Source organism: Pleurodeles waltl, chromosome 12, assembly GCF_031143425.1.
Source record: "Pleurodeles waltl isolate 20211129_DDA chromosome 12, aPleWal1.hap1.20221129, whole genome shotgun sequence".
NCBI classification, from domain to species: Eukaryota; Metazoa; Chordata; class Amphibia; order Caudata; family Salamandridae; genus Pleurodeles; species Pleurodeles waltl.
In genome coordinates this window covers 691,514,996-691,541,379 of record NC_090451.1, presented here as the reverse complement: position 1 = coordinate 691,541,379, position 26,384 = coordinate 691,514,996, and the positions used below count along the sequence as shown (strand labels likewise).

Genomic DNA, 26,384 nt, shown 5'->3' with positions numbered 1-26,384 from the left:
GCATCCAGAATGTTCAAGCGGATGCCCTCAGTCGGGTAATGAACGAGAACCACGAATGGGTACTACACGACGACGTCGTTCATTCCATTTTCGCACTCTGGGGTACCCCCTCTACAGACCTATTCGCAACCCCAGAAAACAAAAAATGCCAAAACTTCGCCTCCAGATATTACCATCCAGGGACACTGGGGAATGCCCTGTGGATAAGCTGGTCAGGAGCATTTCTTTACGCCTTTCCACCGCTTCCCCTGATTCCGGCGGTCCTCCAGAAGCTGTCCAATGCTCAGACCAAAATGATCCTAATTGCTCCGGAGTGGCCACGCCAGTGGTGGTTCCCAGACCTTCTTCACCGGTCACTCAAACCACACATCAGGCTACCATATCGTCCGGACCTTCTCACGAAGTTCAGAGGGCAGATATCTCATCCCAACCCCTCATCGTTGAGTTTGGCAGCATGGCTCCTGAGCTAGTGCAATATGGACACTTGAACCTACCTCAGGACTGTATGGAAATTCTGAAGGAAGCAAAACGCCCTTCCACACGATCAGCCTATGCAAGCAAGTGGAAGAGATTCTGCATTTGGTGTTTACACAACAACATTGACCCGGTTTCCTGTGGAGAACAATCTATCCTGCCATACCGGTTAAGTTTGGCAAAATCGGGCTTACAACTGTCGTCAATAAAAGTTCACTTGGCGGCGATAACGGCATACAGAAAGAGTCCTTCACAAACGTCCTTTTTTCGGATGCCGATTATTAAGGATTTCCTAGAAGGTTTAAAGAAGGTTTTTCCTCCCATTAGAAAGCCTTCTCCTCCATGGGAACTGAACGTTGTCTTATCACGTCTGATGCTGACGCCATTCGAGCCGATACACAAGGCATCGCTGCAGCATCTCACATGGAAAGCTGCTTTTCTAGTGGCAATCACTTCAGCGCGTAGGGTCAGCGAAATCCAGGCCCTTTGCGCGCAGGAACCCTACACGGTTTTTCATTCTACAAAAGTGGTAATGAGAACTCATCCAAAATTTCTACCTAAGGTAGTCTCCGACTTCCATGTGAACCAAACAATTTCATTACCGACTTTCTTTCAGAATCCAGCTACTCCTGCTGAGAGAACTCTGCACTCTCTGGATGTAAAGAGAGTATTGAAATTTTACTTGGACAGGACAAAAAGCTTACGAAAATCACAACAGCTTTTTATTAACTATGGCCCAATCAGAACAGGTTTGGGCAGATCTAAACAATCTTTATCCAGGTGGATTGTTTCATGTATAATGTTATGTTATCACTTAGCAAACAAATCCCTTGGTGGTAGGCCAAAAGCCCACTCTACCAGAGGGAAAGCAGCTACTGTAGCCTTGATGAGAAATGTCCCTTTGGCAGAAATATGCAAGGCTGCCACTTGGCGGTCGGTCCATACCTTTACTAAGCATTACTGCCTTGATACAGACGCTAGGGCAGATGCTCAGGTTGGACAGGCTTTGCTCAAGAATTTGTTTGCATGATTCATGTTTTTTCTGAGTATTCTTATATCTACTCCACCGCGGTTATGGGGATGGGCTTGCTACTCTATTCAGTGCTTATGACTATACATGGAAATCCCCTACGAGAGAAGGAATGGTTTCTTACCTGTAACTCCAGTTCTCTCGTAGGGGTATTTCCATGATAGTCATAAGCAACCCTCCCTCCTCCCCGGTGGAGTTGACACAGAATATGAATATTATGGAGGTTGGTACTCCAACAAATGTTTTGTTTTTCTTCATGTCAGGTTAATAGCCTCCAAAAAAGAACTGAGGCAACTGCCTTTTGCTGTGCATGATGGGAAACAGGAAGACTTTACTTTCTTAAAGGCACAGCTCTATTTTCATTCTGTATAATGGCAGCCTATGGGCTACACTGCCCTACATTGTTTTATTCTCATGAGAGGTGTAAATAAAATATGAGAATGTATTTATTTATGTATTTATAGAATAAATAGAGGTTTAAATGTGAAATTTACACTACAACTGTTTTTTCTTCTAACAATTTTGGCTTGTGTAGCTGTTCACATAGGCTGCGCATTGTTATTCTTAAGTGTTTTTCACAGACCTTTTTGTCAAGGAGCTGTTGATTGCACTTAAGAATATACTACACAACAGTGCTCCGGGGTCCCCGCAGGCGCGCGGAACTATTCAGTGCTTATGACTATCATGGAAATACCCCTACGAGAGAACTGGAGTTACAGGTAAGAAACCATTCCTTTTCACTAAACCATGAACAAGGAATGGCAAATTCAGCAAATTTTACACTGACTTTTTCAAGCAAAACATTGACAAGTTCTTAGTTATTTTCAGTGATCAACTCCAGCAGGAAGTCAGTCAAGATGACCAACAAGGTTCAAAGAAAGTTATCTCCTCAAGGAAAGCAGTCTTCAGTCCATTTCCAGCATCTGTGGCTACTTGCCATTTGTAAGGAAATGCCTCCTTGGCATGGTTACCCCCTGACATTTTGCCTTTGCTGATGATTCGTTATGATTGAAAGTGTGCTGGAACCGTGCTAACCAGGTCCCAGCACCAGTGTTCTTTCCCTAAACTGTACCTTTGCTTCCACAATTGGCACAGCCCTGGCACACAGAAGTCCTTTGTAACTGGTACCCCTGGTACCAAGGGTGCTGATGCCAGGGAAGGTCTCTAAAGGCTGCAGCATGTCTTATGCCACCCTTGGGACCCCTCACTCATGCACACTGCCTCACAGCTTGTGTGTGCTGGTGGGGAGAAAATAACTAAGTCGACATGGTACTCCCCTCAGAGTGCCATGCCAACCTCACACTGACTGTGGCATAGGTAAGTCATCCCTCTAGCAGGCCTTACAGCCCTAAGGCAGGGTGCACTATACCACAGGTGAGGGCATATGTGCATGAGCACTATGCCCCTACGGTGTCTAACCAAAACCTTAGACATTGTAAGTGCAGGGTAGCCATAAGAGTAAATGGTCTGGGAGCTACACTGAAATCTGGGAAGTTTGGTATCAAACTTCTCAGCACAATAAATGCACACTGACACTGATGCCAGTGTGCAATTTATTGTAACATACACCCAGATGCCCCCTGAAAACATACCCGACTTCCAGTGTGGGCTGACTAGTTTCTGCCAGCCTGCCACACACCAGACATGTTGCTGGCCACATGGGGAGAGTGCCTTTGTCACTCTGTGGCCAGGAACAAAGCCTGTAGTGGGTGGTGGTGCTTCTCACCTCCCCTGCAGGAACTGTAACACCTCGCGGTGAGCCTCAAAGGCAGAGCCCTTTTGTTACAGCGCCCCAGGGCATCCCAGCTAGTGTAGATGCCCGCCCCTCCGGCCACTGCCCCCACTTTTGGCGGCAAGGCTGGAGGAGATAATGAGAAAAACATGGAGGAGTCACCCACCAGTCAGGACAGCCCCTAAGGTGTCCTGAGGTGACCTCTGCCTTTAGAAATCCTCCATCTTGAGTTTGGAGGATTCCCCCAATAGGATTAGGCATGAGCCCCCCATTGGCTACTGCCCTCCCAGACCTAAACACACCCCTAAATTCAGTATTTAGGGGCACCCCAGAACCCAGGAAATCGGATTCCTGCAACCTGAAGAAACAACTGCTGACCTACAAGCCTGCAGAGAAGGAGGAAGACGACAACTGCTTTGGCCCCCAGCCCTACCGGCATGTCTCCAACTTAGAAAACCTGCAACCAGCGACGCATCCGACAGGGACCAGTGACCTCTGAAGCCTCAGAGGACTGCCCTGGACTAAAGGACCAAGAAACTCCCGTGAGCAGCGGCTCTGCTCAAAACCAGCTACTTCTTTGCAACAAAGAAGCAACTTCCAAAGACTGCACTTTCCCGCCGGAAGTGAGAGACTTCTCACTGCACCCGGCTCCCCCGGCTCGAGATTCAGAGAACCAACACCTCAGGGAGGACTCCCCGGCGACTGCGAGCCCGTGAGTAACCAGAGACGACCCCCCCCCCCCGATCCCCCACAGCGACGCCTGCAGAGAATCCAGAGGCTCGCCCTGACCGCGACGGCCTGTAACAAGGGACCCGACGCCTGGAGCCAACACTGCACCCGCAGCCCCCAGGACCTAAAGGAACCGAACTTCAGCGCAGGAGTGACTCCCAGGTGACCCTCTGCCTAGCCCAGGTGGTTGCTATCCCGAGAAGCCCCCCCCCCTGCACCGCTAGAGTGATCCCCAGGTCCCTCCATTGTTTTCTACCTGAAACCCGATGCCTACTTTGCACAGTGCACCCGGCCACCCCTGTGCCGCTGAGGGCGTGTTTTGTGTGCCTACTTGTCTCCCCCCATGTGCTTGACAAAAAACCCCTGGTCTGCCTGCCCCCACCCCCAACACCCCCCACCGAGGACACAGGTACTTACCTGCTGGCAGACTGGAACCAGAGCACCCCTGTTCTCCATAGGCGCCTACTTTGAAAATAGCTTATTGCATTTTTACAAAGACTGTATATGATATTGCTTTTATTCAAAGTTCCTTAAGTATCTAAGTGAAGTACCTTGCATTTAAAGTGTTTACTGCAAATCTTGAACCTGTGGTTCTTAAAATAAACTAAGAATATATTTTTCAATATAAAAACCTATTGGCCTGGAGTAAGTCTGTGAGTGTGTGTTCCTCATTTGTCTGTGTGTGTACAACAAATGCTTAACACTACCCTCTGATAAGCCTACTGCTCGACCACACTACCACAAGACCGAGCATTAGAATTATCTACTTTTGCCACTATCTTACATCTAAGGGGAACCCTTGGACTCTGTCCACACTATTTCTTACTTTGAAATAGTATATAAAAAGCCAACTTCCTACAACTCGACATTCCAAGATGCTCTGAGTGTTGGGTATTGGCTGTGGTCGGAGAGGGAGCACTGACGGCATCGGCTTATTGTGGAAATAAACCTGTTAATAACATGATCAGCAAGAAGCGTTACATATATATTTAACTTATACCTCATTTTGGTCCACTATTTAAAGAGCCAGCTTCCTACACTGATATGGTTGAGACTCTGTATAACCAGGGTACAGCATTGTTTTGCATGGGCAAAACTGATGAGCCAAATGATGCCACCTAATGGTGTGCAGGGGTACTGCTGGAAAACTTCTTGATCTAATCTGACGCCAGGGGAATATTCTAAGGTAGGGAATCTGCAGTTAGTCTAGGCATTTCTGATTGTAAGCAACTTCTAAGCAAACTACCAATTCCATACATGCTTGCAATGGTGAAAGTCGGATGGATGCAAATTTGTCTGCTTAGCATGGATTTCTCACTTTTTCACCACAAATTGCAAGTAGATGTAAAACACAAAGATGGAAGTGTCTGTTTTCGTATGTTAAGAAAAAATCCAAACAACATCTGGCTTGTGATTGAAAGGAGCCTTGTACCTGTGTCCCAGCTGGCAGCCAGTCGCGCTGTTTTTTCCCCTAGTCCTTTCTCTAGCAAAAAGCCTGATGTATTTTTGTATTAAAGCAAAAAAAGCAAAGGCTGAGTTTTGCTTATTTTTTTTTTTGTTTCTTTTTTTCCCCCCCTTCCCCAAAGCTTCAAGAACGACGAGATGCAGAACTCAGGGCTAAGAGGGTGGCTGAGGAGGAGAGGAAACGCCGGGAAGAGAAGAGACTGCAGGAGGAGCAGAAACGTCGTGAAGAAGAGGAGCTGTTCAGGAGGAAACAGGTACAGAGGGCATGTAATTATGATCCTCGGTGGTAATGCAAGCACCACCCAACATCAACATAACCTATTGAGTATGAAGTTAGAAGCATAAATCAAATGATTGGACAAAGAGTATTTTTTTATGTTTTCTTTTGAATGCTATAGGAAATTACCCTCGTTTTGGCATGGTTACCCTCACTTTTTGCCTGCTGTCTGTGTTTTGACTGCTCACTGGTATCCTGCTAACCAGGACCCGTGACTGTGCTCCCTCCCCCTAAATTTGGTTTCTCCCGACTTTGTACACCCCACATTTGCCATACTGGTGCCCCCATGTAAGTCTCCAGTATATGGTACTTAATTACCCAGGGCTTTGAGACACCAGGAGATCTCCAGGGGCTGCAGCACGTATTATGCCACCCATGGGAGTCCATGCAAAATGTCTGCAGGCCTGCCATTGCAGTCCACGTGGAAAAGTACATGCACCCTTTCACTACAGGTCACTGCAAGTCATCCCTACGACAGGCCCTCCTAGCCCAGAGGACAGGGTGCACGTAACCTACGAACTCCAGCTCTGTTTTGCTGGACTTCATAAGTGTGGTGAAACCATTTTACATGTGTACTGGACACAGGTGTCCACCTACATAATGGTAACTCAGAACCTGGGCATGTTTGGTATCAAACATGTCTGAATCATTCCCCAATAGTGTTGCCTTTATGGGTTGTATGATTCCATGCACTCAGGGGCTTTTTAGATGATCCCCAGCTTAGCTCCTACCTATTTGTAGGTTTTTCCTGGGCAGCAAGTGCTGCTGCTGTCCTACAGACCGGTTTCTGCCCTCCTGCTGCTTGACCAGCTCAAGCCCAGGAAGACAGAACAAAGGATTTCCTTTAGAAAAGGAGGCAACACCCTCTCTGTAGGAAGTTGGCTCTGTATGTGCTATTTCAAAGTAAGGAATAGCATGCACAGAGTCCAAGGGTTCCCCTTAGAGGTAAAATAGTGGTAAAAATAGATAATACTAATGCTCTATTTTGTGGTAGTGTGGTCGAGCAGTAGGCTTATCCAAGGAGTAGTGTTAAGCATTTGTTGTACATACACATAGACAATAAATGAGGTACACACACTCAGAGACAAATCCAGCCAATAGGTTTTTATATAGAAAAATATCTTTTCTTAGTTTATTTTAAGAACCACAGGTTCAAATTTTACATGTAATATCTCGTTCGAAAGGTATTGCAGGTAAGTACTTTAGGAACTTCAAATCATCAAAATTGCATGTATACTTTTCAAGTTATTCACAAATAGCTGTTTTAAAAGTGGACACTTAGTGCAATTTTCACAGTTCCTAGGGGAGGTAAGTATTTGTTAGGTTAACCAGGTAAGTAAGACACTTACAGGGCTTAGTTCTTGGTCCAAGGTAGCCCACCGTTGGGGGTTCAGAGCAACCCCAAAGTCACCACACCAGCAGCTCAGGGCCGGTCAGGTGCAGAGTTCAAAGTGGTGCCCAAAACACATAGGCTAGAATGGAGAGAAGGGGGTGCCCCGGTTCCGGTCTGCTTGCAGGTAAGTACCCGCGTCTTCGGAGGGCAGACCAGGGGGGTTTTGTAGGGCACCGGGGGGGACACAAGCCCACACAGAAATTTCACCCTCAGCAGCGCGGGGGCGGCCGGGTGCAGTGTAGAAACAAGCGTCGGGTTTGTAATGTTAGTCTATGAGAGATCTCGGGATCTCTTCAGCGCTGCAGGCAGGCAAGGGGGGGATTCCTCGGGGAAACCTCCACTTGGGTAAGGGAGAGGGACTCCTGGGGGTCACTTCTCCAGTGAAAGTCCGGTCCTTCAGGTCCTGGGGGCTGCGGGTGCAGGGTCTCTCCCAGGCGTCGGGACTTTAGGTTCAAAGAGTCGCGGTCAGGGGAAGCCTCGGGATTCCCTCTGCAGGCGGCGCTGTGGGGGCTCAGGGGGGACAGGTTTTGGTACTCACAGTCGTAGAGTAGTCCGGGGGTCCTCCCTGAGGTGTTGGTTCTCCACCAGCCGAGTCGGGGTCGCCGGGTGCAGTGTTGCAAGTCTCACGCTTCTTGCGGGGAGATTGCAGGGTCTTTAGAGCTGCTCCTTGAAACAAAGTTGCAGTCTTTTTGGAGCAGGTCCGCTGTCCTCGGGAGTTTCTTGTCTTTTTCGAAGCAGGGCAGTCCTCAGAGGAGTCAGAGGTCGCTGGTCCCTTTGGAAGGCGTCGCTGGAGCAGGATCTTTGGAAGGCAGGAGACAGGCCGGTGAGTTTCTGGAGCCAAGGCAGTTGTCGTCTTCTGGTCTTCCGCTGCAGGGGTTTTCAGCTGGGCAGTCCTTCTTCTTGTAGTTGCAGGAATCTAATTTTCTAGGGTTCAGGGTAGCCCTTAAATACTAAATTTAAGGGCGTGTTTAGGTCTGGGGGGTTAGTAGCCAATGGCTACTAGCCCTGAGGGTGGGTACACCCTCTTTGTGCCTCCTCCCAAGGGGAGGGGGTCACAATCCTAACCCTATTGGGGGAATCCTCCATCTGCAAGATGGAGGATTTCTAAAAGTCAGAGTCACCTCAGCTCAGGACACCTTAGGGGCTGTCCTGACTGGCCAGTGACTCCTCCTTGTTGCTTTCTTTGTTCCCTCCAGCCTTGCCGCCAAAAGTGGGGGCCGTGGCCGGAGGGGGCGGGCAACTCCACTAAGCTGGAGTGCCCTGCTGGGCTGTGACAAAGGGGTGAGCCTTTGAGGCTCACCGCCAGGTGTTACAGCTCCTGCCTGGGGGAGGTGTTAGCATCTCCACCCAGTGCAGGCTTTGTTACTGGCCTCAGAGTGACAAAGGCACTCTCCCCATGGGGCCAGCAACATGTCTCTGGTGTGGCAGGCTGCTGGAACTAGTCAGCCTACACAGACAGTCGGTTAAGTTTCAGGGGGCACCTCTAAGGTGCCCTCTGGGGTGTGTTTTGCAATAAAATGTACACTGGCATCAGTGTGCATTTATTGTGCTGAGAAGTTTGATACCAAACTTCCCAGTTTTCAGTGTAGCCATTATGGTGCTGTGGAGTTCGTGTAAAACAGACTCCCAGACCATATACTCTTATGGCTACCCTGCACTCACAATGTCTAAGGTTTTGTTTAGACACTGTAGGGGCACAGTGCTCATGCACTGGTACCCTCACCTATGGTATAGTGCACCCTGCCTTAGGGCTGTAAGGCCTGCTAGAGGGGTGTCTTACCTATACTGCATAGGCAGTGAGAGGCTGGCATGGCACCCTGAGGGGAGTGCCATGTCGACTTACTCGTTTTGTTCTCACTAGCACACACAGGCTTGTAAGCAGTGTGTCTGTGCTGAGTGAGGGGTCTCTAGGGTGGCATAATACATGCTGCAGCCCTTAGAGACCTTCCTTGGCATCAGGGCCCTTGGTACTAGAAGTACCAGTTACAAGGGACTTATCTGAATGCCAGGGTGTGCCAATTGTGGATACAATGGTACATTTTAGGTGAAGGAACACTGGTGCTGGGGCCTGGTTAGCAGGGTCCCAGCACTCTTCTCAGTCAAGTCAGCATCAGTATCAGGCAAAAAGTGGGGGGTAACTGCAACAGGGAGCCATTTCTTTACACAAGCCCCCCCCAGCCCACAGGCCAGGAGACTCAGCCCAAGCTGGGAGAGTCTTCCTAGTCTGTCAGGCGAGGAAGAGTAGGAGAAATAGGCTGGTTAGTTGCAGGGCCTACTCTGCCTTACATCCTTCTGTTCAGGTCATTCCCTTTGGGGAACTGACCTACTTCCACAGTGATAGGACCTAGTCTGAATTGCCTCTTGTCTGCCTCTTCAATGTCTCCACCCATTCTTTCTATTTTGGTCTTAGAGGTATCCACCTCTGCTAACCTTATCTTGGCCAGGGTTACCCCTAGCTTACCCAGAGAGGTTACCCAGAGCTGGAGTAACCCCACCATGACTAATAGGGTCAGGGGGCCTAACTTGCTATTTGGCATGGGGTCAGACCACCATGCTAAGGATAGTGCAGCCATAAAGGCTAACACCCAGCAGAGGCCACTGACAGCTGTCAGTGCCCAGAACCACACCTTTAGCTCTTCACCTAAAAGGGAAGGGGCTAAGTTACAGGCCTCTTTGGGTTCAGGTTGCCTGTCTGCTGTATTAGAGTGGGGGGTTACCACATCTTGTAGTAAACACCCTTCTTCCACTCTTTCTTCTGTTAGCTGAGGAGCCACCCACTCAGGTTTAACAGTTGCCTGACTAGCCAGGACTTCTTGTGGGTCAGGTTGGACTTTATCAGGGCCATTTTTGGAGTTCTCCCCTACTGGAGCAGAATCTCCTTGGCTTGCTGTAACCTTGGCTAAAGGTTGTCCACCCTTCCTACTCTGTTTTCTTTTCTTCTTCTTCTGGGGCCTGCTTGCATTTACTGCAGAGGCAGGACTTCCAGAATCCTTGGGAGAGGACTGGCACTGGACCAGTTCCTCTCTTGGGCTCTGACTAACCTCTGGGTAGTCATTTCCAAGGAGACAATCAAGGGGGAGGTCTGTACTGACTACTACCCTTCTCCAGCTAAGAGTGCCACCCACTTCTATGGGCACTAAAGCCACAGGCCTCTTAGTGACCCTGTCTAGGCTAACTCTTACCCTGGCAGTCTCACCTGGGATGTACTGGTTTGAGAGCACCAGCCTGTCATGCACAATAGTGTGACTGGCACAAGTGTCTCTCAGGGCAGTGGTTGGGATTCCATTCACCAGTAGGTGGTGGAAGTGTCTACTTCCCTCTGGAATCTCCAACTCACCTGTTGGGCCCTGTTTCCAGTTGAAGGCTATGAAGACCTCCTCATCTGAGGAGTCATCTCCCATGGCTACACTGGTTACCCCTGGAATTTTGTTCTGGGGTTTGTTTTTGGGACAAGAAGTGTCCTTGGTGTGGTGCCCAGACTGTTTACAGTTGTGGCACCATGCCTTAGTGGCATCCCAGTTCTTACCCTGGTACCCACCTTTGTTTTGGGTTGTGTCTTGGGGCCCACCCACCTGTTCTGGTTTTTGGGGGCCTACAGAGGACTCTTTTTCTTTGTTTCTAGTGTCACCCACTTTCTCCTGGGGAGTTTTTGTAACCCCTTTCTTTTGGTCACCCCCAGTGGAAGTTTTGGTTACCCTAGTCTTGACCCAGTGGTCTGCCTTCTTTCCCAATTCTTGGGGAGAAATTGGACCTAGGTCTACCAGATACTGATGCAACTTTTCATTGAAGCAGTTACTTAAAATGTGTTCTTTCATAAACAAATTATAAAGCCCAACATAGTCACACACTTCATTTCCAGTTAACCAACCATCTAGCGTTTTTACTGAGTAGTCTACAAAATCAACCCAGGTCTGGCTCGAGGATTTTTGAGCCCTCCTGAATCTAATTCTATACTCCTCAGTGGAGAATCCAAAGCCCTCAATCAGGGTACCCTTCATGAGGTCATAAGATTCTGCATCTTTTCCAGAGAGTGTGAGGAGTCTATCCCTACACTTTCCAGTGAACATTTCCCAAAGGAGAGCACCCCAGTGAGATCTGTTTACTTTTCTGGTTACACAAGCCCTCTCAAAAGCTGTGAACCATTTGGTGATGTCATCACCATCTTCATATTTTGTTACAATCCCTTTGGGGATTTTTAGTATGTCAGGAGAATCTCTGACCCTATTTAAGTTGCTGCCACCATCGATGGGACCTAGGCCCATCTCTTTTCTTTCCCTTTCTATGGCTAGGAGCTGCTTTTCCAAAGCCAATCTTTTGACCATCCTGGCTAACAGGGGGTCATCTTCACTGGAGTTATCCTCAGTGATTTCAGAGGTGTTGGTCTCTCCTGTGAGGGAACCAGCATCTCTGACTATTATTTTTGGAGTCAGGGTTTGAGGGACCCTGTTCTCCCTAGATAGGACTGGTAGGGGGGAATTTTCTTCCAAGTCACTATCCTCTTCCTCTGAGTTGCCACCCTCAGAGGGGTTGGCCTTTTCAAACTCTGCCAAAAGCTCCTGGAGCTGTATTTTGGTAGGTTTGGGGCCCATTGTTATTTTCTTTATTTTACAGAGTGACCTTAGCTCCCTCATCTTAAGATGGAGGTAAGGTGTGGTGTCGAGTTCCACCACAGTCACATCTGTGCTAGACATTTTGCTTCTAAAAGTTGGAATACTTTTTAAGAATCTACAACTAGTTCTAGGTTCTAATTCAAACTTTTACAAACTTTTAAACTCTAAAAGAAATGCTAAACAGGATCTAACACAAGGCCCTAGCAGGTCTTTTAAGAATTTAGAAAACTTTTCAAATTGCAAAAATCAATTTCTAATGACAATTTTGGAATTTGTCGTGTGATCAGGTATTGGCTGAGTAGTCCAGCAAATGCAAAGTCTTGTACCCCACCGCTGATCCACCAATGTAGGAAGTTGGCTCTGTATGTGCTATTTCAAAGTAAGGAATAGCATGCACAGAGTCCAAGGGTTCCCCTTAGAGGTAAAATAGTGGTAAAAATAGATAATACTAATGCTCTATTTTGTGGTAGTGTGGTCGAGCAGTAGGCTTATCCAAGGAGTAGTGTTAAGCATTTGTTGTACATACACATAGACAATAAATGAGGTACACACACTCAGAGACAAATCCAGCCAATAGGTTTTTATATAGAAAAATATCTTTTCTTAGTTTATTTTAAGAACCACAGGTTCAAATTTTACATGTAATATCTCGTTCGAAAGGTATTGCAGGTAAGTACTTTAGGAACTTCAAATCATCAAAATTGCATGTATACTTTTCAAGTTATTCACAAATAGCTGTTTTAAAAGTGGACACTTAGTGCAATTTTCACAGTTCCTAGGGGAGGTAAGTATTTGTTAGGTTAACCAGGTAAGTAAGACACTTACAGGGCTTAGTTCTTGGTCCAAGGTAGCCCACCGTTGGGGGTTCAGAGCAACCCCAAAGTCACCACACCAGCAGCTCAGGGCCGGTCAGGTGCAGAGTTCAAAGTGGTGCCCAAAACACATAGGCTAGAATGGAGAGAAGGGGGTGCCCCGGTTCCGGTCTGCTTGCAGGTAAGTACCCGCGTCTTCGGAGGGCAGACCAGGGGGGTTTTGTAGGGCACCGGGGGGGACACAAGCCCACACAGAAATTTCACCCTCAGCAGCGCGGGGGCGGCCGGGTGCAGTGTAGAAACAAGCGTCGGGTTTGTAATGTTAGTCTATGAGAGATCTCGGGATCTCTTCAGCGCTGCAGGCAGGCAAGGGGGGGATTCCTCGGGGAAACCTCCACTTGGGTAAGGGAGAGGGACTCCTGGGGGTCACTTCTCCAGTGAAAGTCCGGTCCTTCAGGTCCTGGGGGCTGCGGGTGCAGGGTCTCTCCCAGGCGTCGGGACTTTAGGTTCAAAGAGTCGCGGTCAGGGGAAGCCTCGGGATTCCCTCTGCAGGCGGCGCTGTGGGGGCTCAGGGGGGACAGGTTTTGGTACTCACAGTCGTAGAGTAGTCCGGGGGTCCTCCCTGAGGTGTTGGTTCTCCACCAGCCGAGTCGGGGTCGCCGGGTGCAGTGTTGCAAGTCTCACGCTTCTTGCGGGGAGATTGCAGGGTCTTTAAAGCTGCTCCTTGAAACAAAGTTGCAGTCTTTTTGGAGCAGGTCCGCTGTCCTCGGGAGTTTCTTGTCTTTTTCGAAGCAGGGCAGTCCTCAGAGGAGTCAGAGGTCGCTGGTCCCTTTGGAAGGCGTCGCTGGAGCAGGATCTTTGGAAGGCAGGAGACAGGCCGGTGAGTTTCTGGAGCCAAGGCAGTTGTCGTCTTCTGGTCTTCCGCTGCAGGGGTTTTCAGCTGGGCAGTCCTTCTTCTTGTAGTTGCAGGAATCTAATTTTCTAGGGTTCAGGGTAGCCCTTAAATACTAAATTTAAGGGCGTGTTTAGGTCTGGGGGGTTAGTAGCCAATGGCTACTAGCCCTGAGGGTGGGTACACCCTCTTTGTGCCTCCTCCCAAGGGGAGGGGGTCACAATCCTAACCCTATTGGGGGAATCCTCCATCTGCAAGATGGAGGATTTCTAAAAGTCAGAGTCACCTCAGCTCAGGACACCTTAGGGGCTGTCCTGACTGGCCAGTGACTCCTCCTTGTTGCTTTCTTTGTTCCCTCCAGCCTTGCCGCCAAAAGTGGGGGCCGTGGCCGGAGGGGGCGGGCAACTCCACTAAGCTGGAGTGCCCTGCTGGGCTGTGACAAAGGGGTGAGCCTTTGAGGCTCACCGCCAGGTGTTACAGCTCCTGCCTGGGGGAGGTGTTAGCATCTCCACCCAGTGCAGGCTTTGTTACTGGCCTCAGAGTGACAAAGGCACTCTCCCCATGGGGCCAGCAACATGTCTCTGGTGTGGCAGGCTGCTGGAACTAGTCAGCCTACACAGACAGTCGGTTAAGTTTCAGGGGGCACCTCTAAGGTGCCCTCTGGGGTGTGTTTTGCAATAAAATGTACACTGGCATCAGTGTGCATTTATTGTGCTGAGAAGTTTGATACCAAACTTCCCAGTTTTCAGTGTAGCCATTATGGTGCTGTGGAGTTCGTGTAAAACAGACTCCCAGACCATATACTCTTATGGCTACCCTGCACTCACAATGTCTAAGGTTTTGTTTAGACACTGTAGGGGCACAGTGCTCATGCACTGGTACCCTCACCTATGGTATAGTGCACCCTGCCTTAGGGCTGTAAGGCCTGCTAGAGGGGTGTCTTACCTATACTGCATAGGCAGTGAGAGGCTGGCATGGCACCCTGAGGGGAGTGCCATGTCGACTTACTCGTTTTGTTCTCACTAGCACACACAGGCTTGTAAGCAGTGTGTCTGTGCTGAGTGAGGGGTCTCTAGGGTGGCATAAGACATGCTGCAGCCCTTAGAGACCTTCCTTGGCATCAGGGCCCTTGGTACTAGAAGTACCAGTTACAAGGGACTTATCTGAATGCCAGAGTGTGCCAATTGTGGATACAATGGTACATTTTAGGTGAAGGAACACTGGTGCTGGGGCCTGGTTAGCAGGGTCCCAGCACTCTTCTCAGTCAAGTCAGCATCAGTATCAGGCAAAAAGTGGGGGGTAACTGCAACAGGGAGCCATTTCTTTACACTCTCCTTTTGGAGAATTGTGTTATTTGGCTTGGGAGGGGTACCCCAAGCCAGTGGTATGCTTGGAAGAGCACATTTGTTGCCCTCCTTGCATAAACCAGTAGGCACCTGTCCAGTGACCCCCCCGGTTCCAGCTCTGGCAGAAATTAGACAATGGAAAGGGGAGTAACCGCTCCCCTGTCCATCACCCCAAGGGTGGTGCCCAGAACTCCTCCAGGTTGCCACTTGATTCTGCCATCTTGAATCTAAGATGGGCAGATGCCTCTGGGAGCCAGGCAGGTGACATCACTGCCCCCTCCTGATAGGAGGTCATCCTGGTAGGTGCCCCTCTTTGGTCTATTTAGGGTCTCCCTCCTGGGTGGGTTCTCATATTCTACGTCCAAGATTCCAGTAGGATTCCTCTGCAACGTTTACTTCACCTTGTGGCCACTGGAACCGACAATCTACAGTGTAGGAAGTTCGCTATGTATATACTATTTCAAAGTAAAAAATAGTGTGCACAGAGTCCGAGGGTTCCCCTTCGAGGTAAGATAGTGGCAAAAGTAGATAATTATAATGCTCTATTTTGTGGTAGTGTGGTCGAGCAGTAGGCTTATCAAAGGAGTAGTGTTAAGCATTTGTTGTATACACACAGGCAATAAATGAGGAACACCCACTCAAAGACTTACTCCAGGCCAATAGCTTTTTATATTGAAAAATATATTTTCTTAATTTATTTTAAGAACCACAGGTTCAAGATTTACAAGTAATACTTCAAATGAAAGATATTTCACTTAGGTACTCTAGGAACTTTGAATAATCACAATTTCTGATGGATACACTACCTGTGGATTCCTCACCTAATGATTCCTCACCTAATGAATACTCCCATTGCGCCAGCTCTCGATGGAAATCTTCTTCCTAGCTTCTGCACGTCGACGAGGACGTCAGAACTGCCCACGCGACGCCGTCTGACGTCATACAGGCAATAAGAGGTCCTCACCGACGTCCGTTCCCTTTTTTCTGTGCCATTCGAACCGGTTATCTTCGAGGGAGCTACTGTTGCTGTATCAACAGTTACAGTTTGTTTTTTGGCGATTTTTACTTTGCGAGATTACAATGTCGCAAAGGAAGTCAGGATTCAAGCCCTGCCGTGAGTGTGGTGGCAAAATGTCGGTAACGGACCCACATTCTGACTGCTTGTGGTGTCTTAGTTCCGACCATGATGTTGACAAGTGCGATTCTTGTCAATATATGAATCCTAAGGCCTTGAAAGAGCGTGAGGCCAAGCTCTTTCTTGCGAAGTCGAAAAAGAAGGAGAGGAAACATCATCGAAAGTCATCGTCACCGAAGTCTCATCGGTGTCATCGGGACTCGTCGAGATTCATGCCGCCGGTCGAGTAGGGAGAGGTCTCCATCAGCTCGACGTCGGAATACTTGGGAAGTCAGTCCCACTGTCACTCCCCAGCCGACGACGCCGTTACCATCTCCGGCTTCACCGACTTCGCCCATGTCATCGGGCCATCCTCCTTCAGTGTTCGAGGTTCCGCAGCCTCAGATGTTTTCTCCGTCCATGCAGACGTCGAGACCGGCGTCGGTGTCTCCTTCGAACCAGGCACCCCAGTACCCGGCTTTCCCGGCCCCTGGAGCTGACAGTACCGCATTCCTGAATGCGATGTTTTCCATCTTCCAACAGATGGCTCCAGGTGGTGGACCGGCTGGTTCCTTCGGCCCCTTTGGCCTTCAACATGGGTGCCCCGGCTCCACTTCGACTGGCACCCTTTATGCCCTTTCTCCCCCTGGGGAACGTGGGCTCGGCGCCGGTATCTGCTCCGGTGGCTTCGGCTCCTACGGCTTCGGCTCCTGCGGCTTCGATTTTTCAGCCAGTGACGCCGTCTAGACCTCCTCCGACTCAGAGTCAGTCTTCACACCTTCCGGGTCCTCGTTCGGCACCGAAGGCAGCTATGGTGCCTGTAGACCCGGCGTCTGACGGATCCGACGATCGGCGTCATTCTTCGATGTCTGCTGATGCCATGTTGACGCCGAGGGTAGAGAAGAGGCTACACTCGAGGAGGCTTGCTCTCCGCCTCCTTGAAGAACAGGAATACCAGAGGAAAGCCTTGGAGGAAGGGGAGATCGAGGAGTCTCGGGAGGGTCTCCATGGACTTGACACTGCTAGTGGCCTAGATACCTCCCCCGAATGGGACTTGTCATCACCTGGGGAGTACACAGAGGAGGCGGCCACTTTTCATTCTATTATCAGGAAGGCAGCTGGCTTTCTGGACCTCCCTTTGCCGGTGACTGAAGCCAAGCAGAACTTATTGTCAGAAGTGTTGCACCCTGCCTCTACATCAGCAGAGCCGCTTTTGCCATTTTTAATGAAGCGCTCCTGGACCCCATAGTGGAAGTCTGGAAGAAGCCGGTGTCGTCTTCAGCTGTCAATAGATCTGTGGCTAGGAGGTATCGGGTTGCACCGGCTGACCCAGGTTTTCTTACCAGGTATTGTAAAGAAATGGCTCCCTGTTGCAGTTACCCCCCCACTTTTTGCCTGATACTGATGCTGACTTGACTAAGAAGAGTGCTGGGACCCTGCTAACCAGGCCCCAGCACCAGTGTTCCTTCACCTAAAAAGTACCATTGTATCCACAATTGGCACACCCTGGCATTCAGATAAGTCCCTTGTAACTGGTACTTCTAGTACCAAGGGCCCTGAGGCCAAGGAAGGTCTCTAAGGGCTGTAGCATGTATTATGCCACCCTAGAGACCCCTCACTCAGCACAGACACACTGCTTACAAGCCTGTGTGTGCTGGTGAGAACAAAATGAGTAAGTCGACATGGCACTCCCCTCAGGGTGCCATGCCAGCCTCTCACTGCCTATGCAGTATAGGTAAGACACCCCTCTAGCAGGCCTTACAGCCCTAAGGCAGGGTGCACTATACCATAGGTGAGGGTACCAGTGCATGAGCACTGTGCCCCTACAGTGTCTAAGCAAAACCTTAGACATTGTAAGTACAGGGTAGCCATAAGAGTATATGGTCTGGGAGTCTGTTTTACACGAACTCCACAGCACCATAATGGCTACACTGAAAACTGGGAAGTTTGGTATCAAACTTCTCAGCACAATAAATGCACACTGATGCCAGTGTACATTTTATTGTAAAATACACCCCAGAGGGCACCTTAGAGGTGCCCCCTGAAACTTAACCGACTATCTGTGTAGGCTGACTAGTTTTAGCAGCCTGCCGCAAACCGAGACATGTTGCTGGCCCCATGGGGAGAGTGCCTTTGTCACTCTGAGGCCAGTAACAAAGCCTGCACTGGGTGGAGATGCTAACACCTCCCCCAGGCAGGAATTGTCACACCTGGCGGTGAGCCTCAAAGGCTCACCTCCTTTGTGCCAACCCAGCAGGACACTCCAGCTAGTGGAGTTGCCCGCCCCCTCCGGCCAGGCCCCACTTTTGGCGGCAAGGCCGGAGAAAATAATGAGAAAAACAAGGAGGAGTCACTGGCCAGTCAGGACAGCCCCTAAGGTGTCCTGAGCTGAGGTGACTCTAACTTTTAGAAATCCTCCATCTTGCAGATGGAGGATTCCCCCAATAGGGTTAGGATTGTGACCCCCTCCCCTTGGGAGGAGGCACAAAGAGGGTGTACCCACCCTCAGGGCTAGTAGCCATTGGCTACTAACCCCCCAGATCTAAACACGCCCTTAAATTTAGTATTTAAAGGCTACCCTGAACCCTAGAAAATTAGATTCCTGCAACTACAAGAAGAAGGACTGCCTAGCTGAAAACCCCTGCAGAGGAAGACCAGAAGACGACAACTGCCTTGGCTCCAGAAACTCACCGGCCTGTCTCCTGCCTTCCAAAGATCCTGCTCCAGCGACGCCTTCCAAAGGGACCAGCGACCTCGACATCCTCTGAGGACTGCCCCTGCTTCGAAAAGACAAGAAACTCCCGAGGACAGCGGACCTGCTCCAAGAAAAGCTGCAACTTTGTTTCCAGCAGCTTTAAAGAACCCTGCAAGCTCCCCGCGAGAAGCGTGAGACTTGCAACACTGCACCCGGCGACCCCGACTCGGCTGGTGGCGATCCAACACCTCAGGAGGGACCCCAGGACTACTCTGATACTGTGAGTACCAAAACCTGTCCCCCCTGAGCCCCCACAGCGCCGCCTGCAGAGGGAATCCCGAGGCTTCCCCTGACCGCGACTCTTTGAACCTAAAGTCCCGACGCCTGGGAGAGACCCTGCACCCGCAGCCCCCAGGACCTGAAGGACCGGACTTTCACTGGAGAAGTGACCCCCAGGAGTCCCTCTCCCTTGCCCAAGTGGAGGTTTCCCCGAGGAATCCCCCCCTTGCCTGCCTGCAGCGCTGAAGCGATCCCGAGATCTCTCATAGACTAACATTGCGAACCCGACGCTTGTTTCTACACTGCACCCGGCCGCCCCCGCGCCGCTGAGGGTGAAATTTCTGTGTGGACCTGTGTCCCCCCCGGTGCCCTACAAAACCCCCCTGGTCTGCCCTCCGAAGACGCGGGTACTTACCTGCAAGCAGACCGGAACCGGGGCACCCCCTTCTCTCCATTCTAGCCTATGTGTTTTGGGCACCACTTGGAACTCTGCACCTGACCGGCCCTGAGCTGCTGGTGTGGTGACTTTGGGGTTGCTCTGAACCCCCAACGGTGGGCTACCTTGGACCAAGAACTGAACCCTGTAAGTGTCCTACTTACCTGGTAAAACTAACAAAAACTTACCTCCCCCAGGAACTGTGAAAATTGCACTAAGTGTCCACTTTTAAAACAGCTATTTGTCAATAACTTGAAAAGTATACATGCAATTTTGATGATTTGAAGTTCCTAAAGTACTTACCTGCAATACCTTTCGAATGAGCTATTACATGTAGAATTTGAACCTGTGGTTCTTAAAATAAACTAAGAAAAGATATTTTTCTATATAAAAACCTATTGGCTGGATTTGTCTCTGAGTGTGTGTACCTCATTTATTGTCTATGTGTATGTACAACAAATGCTTAACACTACTCCTTGGATAAGCCTACTGCTCGACCACACTACCACAAAATAGAGCATTAGTATTATCTATTTTTACCACTATTTTACCTCTAAGGGGAACCCTTGGACTCTGTGCATGCTATTCCTTACTTTGAAATAGCACATACAGAGCCAACTTCCTACATTGGTGGATCAGCGGTGGGATACAAGACTTTGCATTTGCTGGACTACTCAGCCAATACCTGATCACACGACAAATTCCAAAATTGTCATTAGAAATTGATTTTTGCAATTTGAAAAGTTTTCTAAATTCTTAAAAGACCTGCTAGGGCCTTGTGTTAGATCCTGTTTAGCATTTCTTTTAGAGTTTAAAAGTTTGTAAAAGTTTGAATTAGATTCTAGAACCAGTTGTAGATTCTTAAAAAGTATTCCAACTTTTAGAAGCAAAATGTCTAGCACAGATGTGACTGTGGTGGAACTCGACACCACACCTTACCTCCATCTTAAGATGAGGGAGCTAAGGTCACTCTGTAAAATAAAGAAAATAACAATGGGCCCCAAACCTACCAAAATACAGCTCCAGGAGCTTTTGGCAGAGTTTGAAAAGGCCAACCCCTCTGAGGGTAGCAACTCAGAGGAAGAGGATAGTGACTTGGAGGAAAATTCCCCCCTACCAGTCCTATCTAGGGAGAACAGGGTCCCTCAAACCCTGACTCCAAAAATAATAGTCAGAGATGCTGGTTCCCTCACAGGAGAGACCAACACCTCTGAAATCACTGAGGATAACTCCAGTGAAGATGACCCCCTGTTAGCCAGGATGGTCAAAAGATTGGCTTTGGAAAAGCAGCTCCTAGCCATAGAAAGGGAAAGAAAAGAGATGGGCCTAGGTCCCATCAATGGTGGCAGCAACTTAAATAGGGTCAGAGATTCTCCTGACATCCTAAAAATCCCCAAAGGGATTGTAACAAAATATGAAGATGGTGATGACATCACCAAATGGTTCACAGCTTTTGAGAGGGCTTGTGTAACCAGAAAAGTGAACAGATCTCACTGGGGTGCTCTCCTTTGGGAAATGTTCACTGGAAAGTGTAGGGATAGACTCCTCACACTCTCTGGAAAAGATGCAGAATCTTATGACCTCATGAAGGGTACCCTGATTGAGGGCTTTGGATTCTCCACTGAGGAGTATAGAATTAGATTCAGGGGGGCTCAAAAATCCTCGAGCCAGACCTGGGTTGATTTTGTAGACTACTCAGTAAAAACACTGGATGGTTGGTTAACTGGAAATGAAGTGTGTGACTATGTTGGGCTTTATAATTTGTTTATGAAAGAACACATTTTAAGTAACTGCTTCAATGAAAAGTTGCATCAGTATCTGGTAGACCTAGGTCCAATTTCTCCCCAAGAATTGGGAAAGAAGGCAGACCACTGGGTCAAGACTAGGGTAACCAAAACTTCCACTGGGGGTGACCAAAAGAAAGGGGTTACAAAAACTCCCCAGGAGAAAGTGGGTGACACTAGAGACAAAGAAAAAGAGTCCTCTGTAGGCCCCCAAAAACCAGAACAGGTGGGTGGGCCCCAAGACACAACCCAAAACAAAGGTGGGTACCAGGGTAAGAACTGGGATGCCACTAAGGCATGGTGCCACAACTGTAAACAGTCTGGGCACCACACCAAGGACACTTCTTGTCCCAAAAACAAACCACAGAACAAAATTCCAGGGGTAACCAGTGTAGCCATGGGAGATGACTCCTCAGATGAGGAGGTCTTCCTAGCCTTCAACTGGAAACAGGGCCCAACAGGTGACTTGGAGATTCCAGAGGGAAGTAGACACTTCCACCACCTACTGGTGAATGGAATCCCAACCACTGCCCTGAGAGACACTTGTGCCAGTCACACTATTGTGCATGACAGGCTGGTGCTCTCAAACCAGTACATCCCAGGTGAGACTGCCAGGGTAAGAGTTAGCCTAGACAGGGTCACTAAGAGGCCTGTGGCTTTAGTGCCCATAGAAGTGGGTGGCACTCTTAGCTGGAGAAGGGTAGTAGTCAGTACAGACCTCCCCCTTGATTGTCTCCTTGGAAATGACTACCCAGAGGTTAGTCAGAGCTCAAGAGAGGAACTGGTCCAGTGCCAGTCCTCTCCCAAGGATTCTGGAAGTCCTGCCTCTGCAGTAAATGCGAGCAGGCCCCAGAAAAAGAAGAAAAGAAAACAGAGTAGGAGGGGTGGACAACCTTTAGCCAAGGTTACAGCAAGCCAAGGAGATTCTGCTCCAGTAGGGGAGAACTCCAAAAATGGCCCTGATAAAGTCCAACCTGACCCACAAGAAGTCCTGGCTAGTCAGGCAACTGTTAAACCTGAGTGGGTGGCTCCTCAGCTAACAGAAGAAAGAGTGGAAGAAGGGTGTTTACTACAAGATGTGGTAACCCCCCACTCCAATACAGCAGACAGGCAACCTGAACCCAAAGAAGCCTGTAACTTAGCCCCTTCCCTTTTAGGTGAAGAGCTAAAGGTGTGGTTCTGGGCACTGACAGCTGTCAGTGGCCTCTGCTGGGTGTTAGCCTTTATGGCTGCACTATCCTTAGCATGGTGGTCTGACCCCATGCCAAATAGCAAGTTAGGCCCCCTGACCCTATTGGTCATGGTGGGGTTACTCCAGCTCTGGGTAACCTCTATGGGTAAGCTAGGGGTAACCCTGGCCAAGATAAGATTAGCAGAGGTGGATACCTCTAAACCCAAAATAAAAAGAATGGGTGGAGACATTGAAGAGGCAGACAAGAGGCAATTCAGACTAGGTCCTATCACTGTGGAAGTGGGTCAGTTCCCCAAAGGGAATGACCTGAACAGAAGGATGTAAGGCAGAGTAGGCCCTGCAACTAACCAGCCTATTTCTCCTACTCTTCCTCGCCTGACAGACTAGGAAGACTCTCCCAGCTTGGGCTGAGTCTCCTGGCCTGTAGGCTGGGGGGGGCTTGTGTAAAGAAATGGCTCCCTGTTGCAGTTACCCCCCCACTTTTTGCCTGATACTGATGCTGACTTGACTAAGAAGAGTGCTGGGACCCTGCTAACCAGGCCCCAGCACCAGTGTTCCTTCACCTAAAAAGTACCATTGTATCCACAATTGGCACACCCTGGCATTCAGATAAGTCCCTTGTAACTGGTACTTCTAGTACCAAGGGCCCTGATGCCAAGGAAGGTCTCTAAGGGCTGTAGCATGTATTATGCCACCCTAGAGACCCCTCACTCAGCACAGACACACTGCTTACAAGCCTGTGTGTGCTGGTGAGAACAAAATGAGTAAGTCGACATGGCACTCCCCTCAGGGTGCCATGCCAGCCTCTCACTGCCTATGCAGTATAGGTAAGACACCCCTCTAGCAGGCCTTACAGCCCTAAGGCAGGGTGCACTATACCATAGGTGAGGGTACCAGTGCATGAGCACTGTGCCCCTACAGTGTCTAAGCAAAACCTTAGACATTGTAAGTACAGGGTAGCCATAAGAGTATATGGTCTGGGAGTCTGTTTTACACGAACTCCACAGCACCATAATGGCTACACTGAAAACTGGGAAGTTTGGTATCAAACTTCTCAGCACAATAAATGCACACTGATGCCAGTGTACATTTTATTGTAAAATACACCCCAGAGGGCACCTTAGAGGTGCCCCCTGAAACTTAACCGACTATCTGTGTAGGCTGACTAGTTTTAGCAGCCTGCCGCAAACCGAGACATGTTGCTGGCCCCATGGGGAGAGTGCCTTTGTCACTCTGAGGCCAGTAACAAAGCCTGCACTGGGTGGAGATGCTAACACCTCCCCCAGGCAGGAATTGTCACACCTGGCGGTGAGCCTCAAAGGCTCACCTCCTTTGTGCCAACCCAGCAGGACACTCCAGCTAGTGGAGTTGCCCGCCCCCTCCGGCCAGGCCCCACTTTTGGCGGCAAGGCCGGAGAAAATAATGAGAAAAACAAGGAGGAGTCACTGGCCAGTCAGGACAGCCCCTAAGGTGTCCTGAGCTGAGGTGACTCTAACTTTTAGAAATCCTCCATCTTGCAGATGGAGGATTCCCCCAATAGGGTTAGGATTGTGACCCCCTCCCCTTGGGAGGAGGCACAAAGAGGGTGTACCCACCCTCAGGGCTAGTAGCCATTGGCTACTAACCCCCCAGACCTAAACACGCCCTTAAATTTAGTATTTAAAGGCTACCCTGAACCCTAGAAAATTAGATTCCTGCAACTACAAGAAGAAGGACTGCCTAGCTGAAAACCCCTGCAGAGGAAGACCAGAAGACGACAACTGCCTTGGCTCCAGAAACTCACCGGCCTGTCTCCTGCCTTCCAAAGATCCTGCTCCAGCGACGCCTTCCAAAGGGACCAGCGACCTCGACATCCTCTGAGGACTGCCCCTGCTTCGAAAAGACAAGAAACTCCCGAGGACAGCGGACCTGCTCCAAGAAAAGCTGCAACTTTGTTTCCAGCAGCTTTAAAGAACCCTGCAAGCTCCCCGCGAGAAGCGTGAGACTTGCAACACTGCACCCGGCGACCCCGACTCGGCTGGTGGCGATCCAACACCTCAGGAGGGACCCCAGGACTACTCTGATACTGTGAGTACCAAAACCTGTCCCCCCTGAGCCCCCACAGCGCCGCCTGCAGAGGGAATCCCGAGGCTTCCCCTGACCGCGACTCTTTGAACCTAAAGTCCCGACGCCTGGGAGAGACCCTGCACCCGCAGCCCCCAGGACCTGAAGGACCGGACTTTCACTGGAGAAGTGACCCCCAGGAGTCCCTCTCCCTTGCCCAAGTGGAGGTTTCCCCGAGGAATCCCCCCCTTGCCTGCCTGCAGCGCTGAAGCGATCCCGAGATCTCTCATAGACTAACATTGCGAACCCGACGCTTGTTTCTACACTGCACCCGGCCGCCCCCGCGCCGCTGAGGGTGAAATTTCTGTGTGGACCTGTGTCCCCCCCGGTGCCCTACAAAACCCCCCTGGTCTGCCCTCCGAAGACGCGGGTACTTACCTGCAAGCAGACCGGAACCGGGGCACCCCCTTCTCTCCATTCTAGCCTATGTGTTTTGGGCACCACTTGGAACTCTGCACCTGACCGGCCCTGAGCTGCTGGTGTGGTGACTTTGGGGTTGCTCTGAACCCCCAACGGTGGGCTACCTTGGACCAAGAACTGAACCCTGTAAGTGTCCTACTTACCTGGTAAAACTAACAAAAACTTACCTCCCCCAGGAACTGTGAAAATTGCACTAAGTGTCCACTTTTAAAACAGCTATTTGTCAATAACTTGAAAAGTATACATGCAATTTTGATGATTTGAAGTTCCTAAAGTACTTACCTGCAATACCTTTCGAATGAGCTATTACATGTAGAATTTGAACCTGTGGTTCTTAAAATAAACTAAGAAAAGATATTTTTCTATATAAAAACCTATTGGCTGGATTTGTCTCTGAGTGTGTGTACCTCATTTATTGTCTATGTGTATGTACAACAAATGCTTAACACTACTCCTTGGATAAGCCTACTGCTCGACCACACTACCACAAAATAGAGCATTAGTATTATCTATTTTTACCACTATTTTACCTCTAAGGGGAACCCTTGGACTCTGTGCATGCTATTCCTTACTTTGAAATAGCACATACAGAGCCAACTTCCTACAGGTATCCAACACCTGAAAGCTTGGTGGTCCAGGCTTCCTGCTCAGCAAGTTCTGCTCCTGGGTCCTTTCCAGTTGTACCCTCGGATAGAGACTCCAAGAAGATGGACGTGTCATCCAAAAAGGTGTTCTCGTCATGTAGCATGGCATTGAAGTCCACCAATGCTACATGCATTTTAGGAAGCTACATTTATGCCCTGATGGACGAGATTAAATCAACGCACACAGAGGTTCCTCAGGAATTATTAAGCCTGGTATCTGACGCTCAGGCAGCTGCAACTCAGGTTATCCAATCTGGGTTGGATACAACTGACTCGGTTGCTAGGGCAATGGGCACTGCTGTAGTTATGAGGAGGCAGGCCTGGCTTTGTAACTCAGGATTTTCCTCTAATGTGCAGTCGACCCTACTTGACCTTCCTTTTGACGGTGATAAGCTATTTGGTGCCAAGGCGGATTCGGCCTTAGAAAGGTTCAAAGAGAGCAGGGCCACGGCCAAGTCGCTGGGCTTGCAAGCCACTTCTACTTCCTCCAGATTTTTTAGGAGGTTTCGAGGATTTGGTTGTGGTTTCTTCTCCTCCTCCTCCTTTCGAGGGAAATTCCAGCAACCCATCTCTGCTCTCTCCTATAGATCTTTCAGAGGGAGGGGTAGGGTCCGTACCAGGGGGGCCACTCAGCAGCACTCTGCCTCTTCCTCTGGAGGGGAGAAGCAGGGGAAGCAGCCTTAGGCTTCCACCAATTCCCACTCACTCCACTCCTGTAGGGGGGAGGTTACTGAATTTTCTCCACAAGCGGAAGGTCATAACTTCAGACTCCTGGATTACCAGCATTGTGAGAAATGGCTATACCCTTCCCTGTCGGGAGTTTCCGCCCCCCCCCCCCCCCCCCCCCATCCCGCCCTGCCCATCTTATTGTTCAGAAGAACACCTCCTGATGTTAGAACAGGAGGTTCAAGTCCTCCTTTCAAAGGGCGCGGTGGAGTTGGTCCCAGAGCAGGAAAGG

General features: G+C 49.6%; 1 protein-coding gene across 1 annotated transcript in view; it reads left to right on the top strand.

Moving 5' to 3' along the window:
• GIGYF1 (GRB10 interacting GYF protein 1) overlaps positions 1-26,384 on the top strand; it is a 656,843-nt gene that overhangs the window by 550,051 nt on the left and 80,408 nt on the right. The window contains exon 20 of the mRNA XM_069215543.1: positions 5,552-5,683. Coding sequence (XP_069071644.1) covers positions 5,552-5,683 — 132 coding nt within the window. The remainder of the gene's footprint in view (positions 1-5,551; positions 5,684-26,384) is intronic.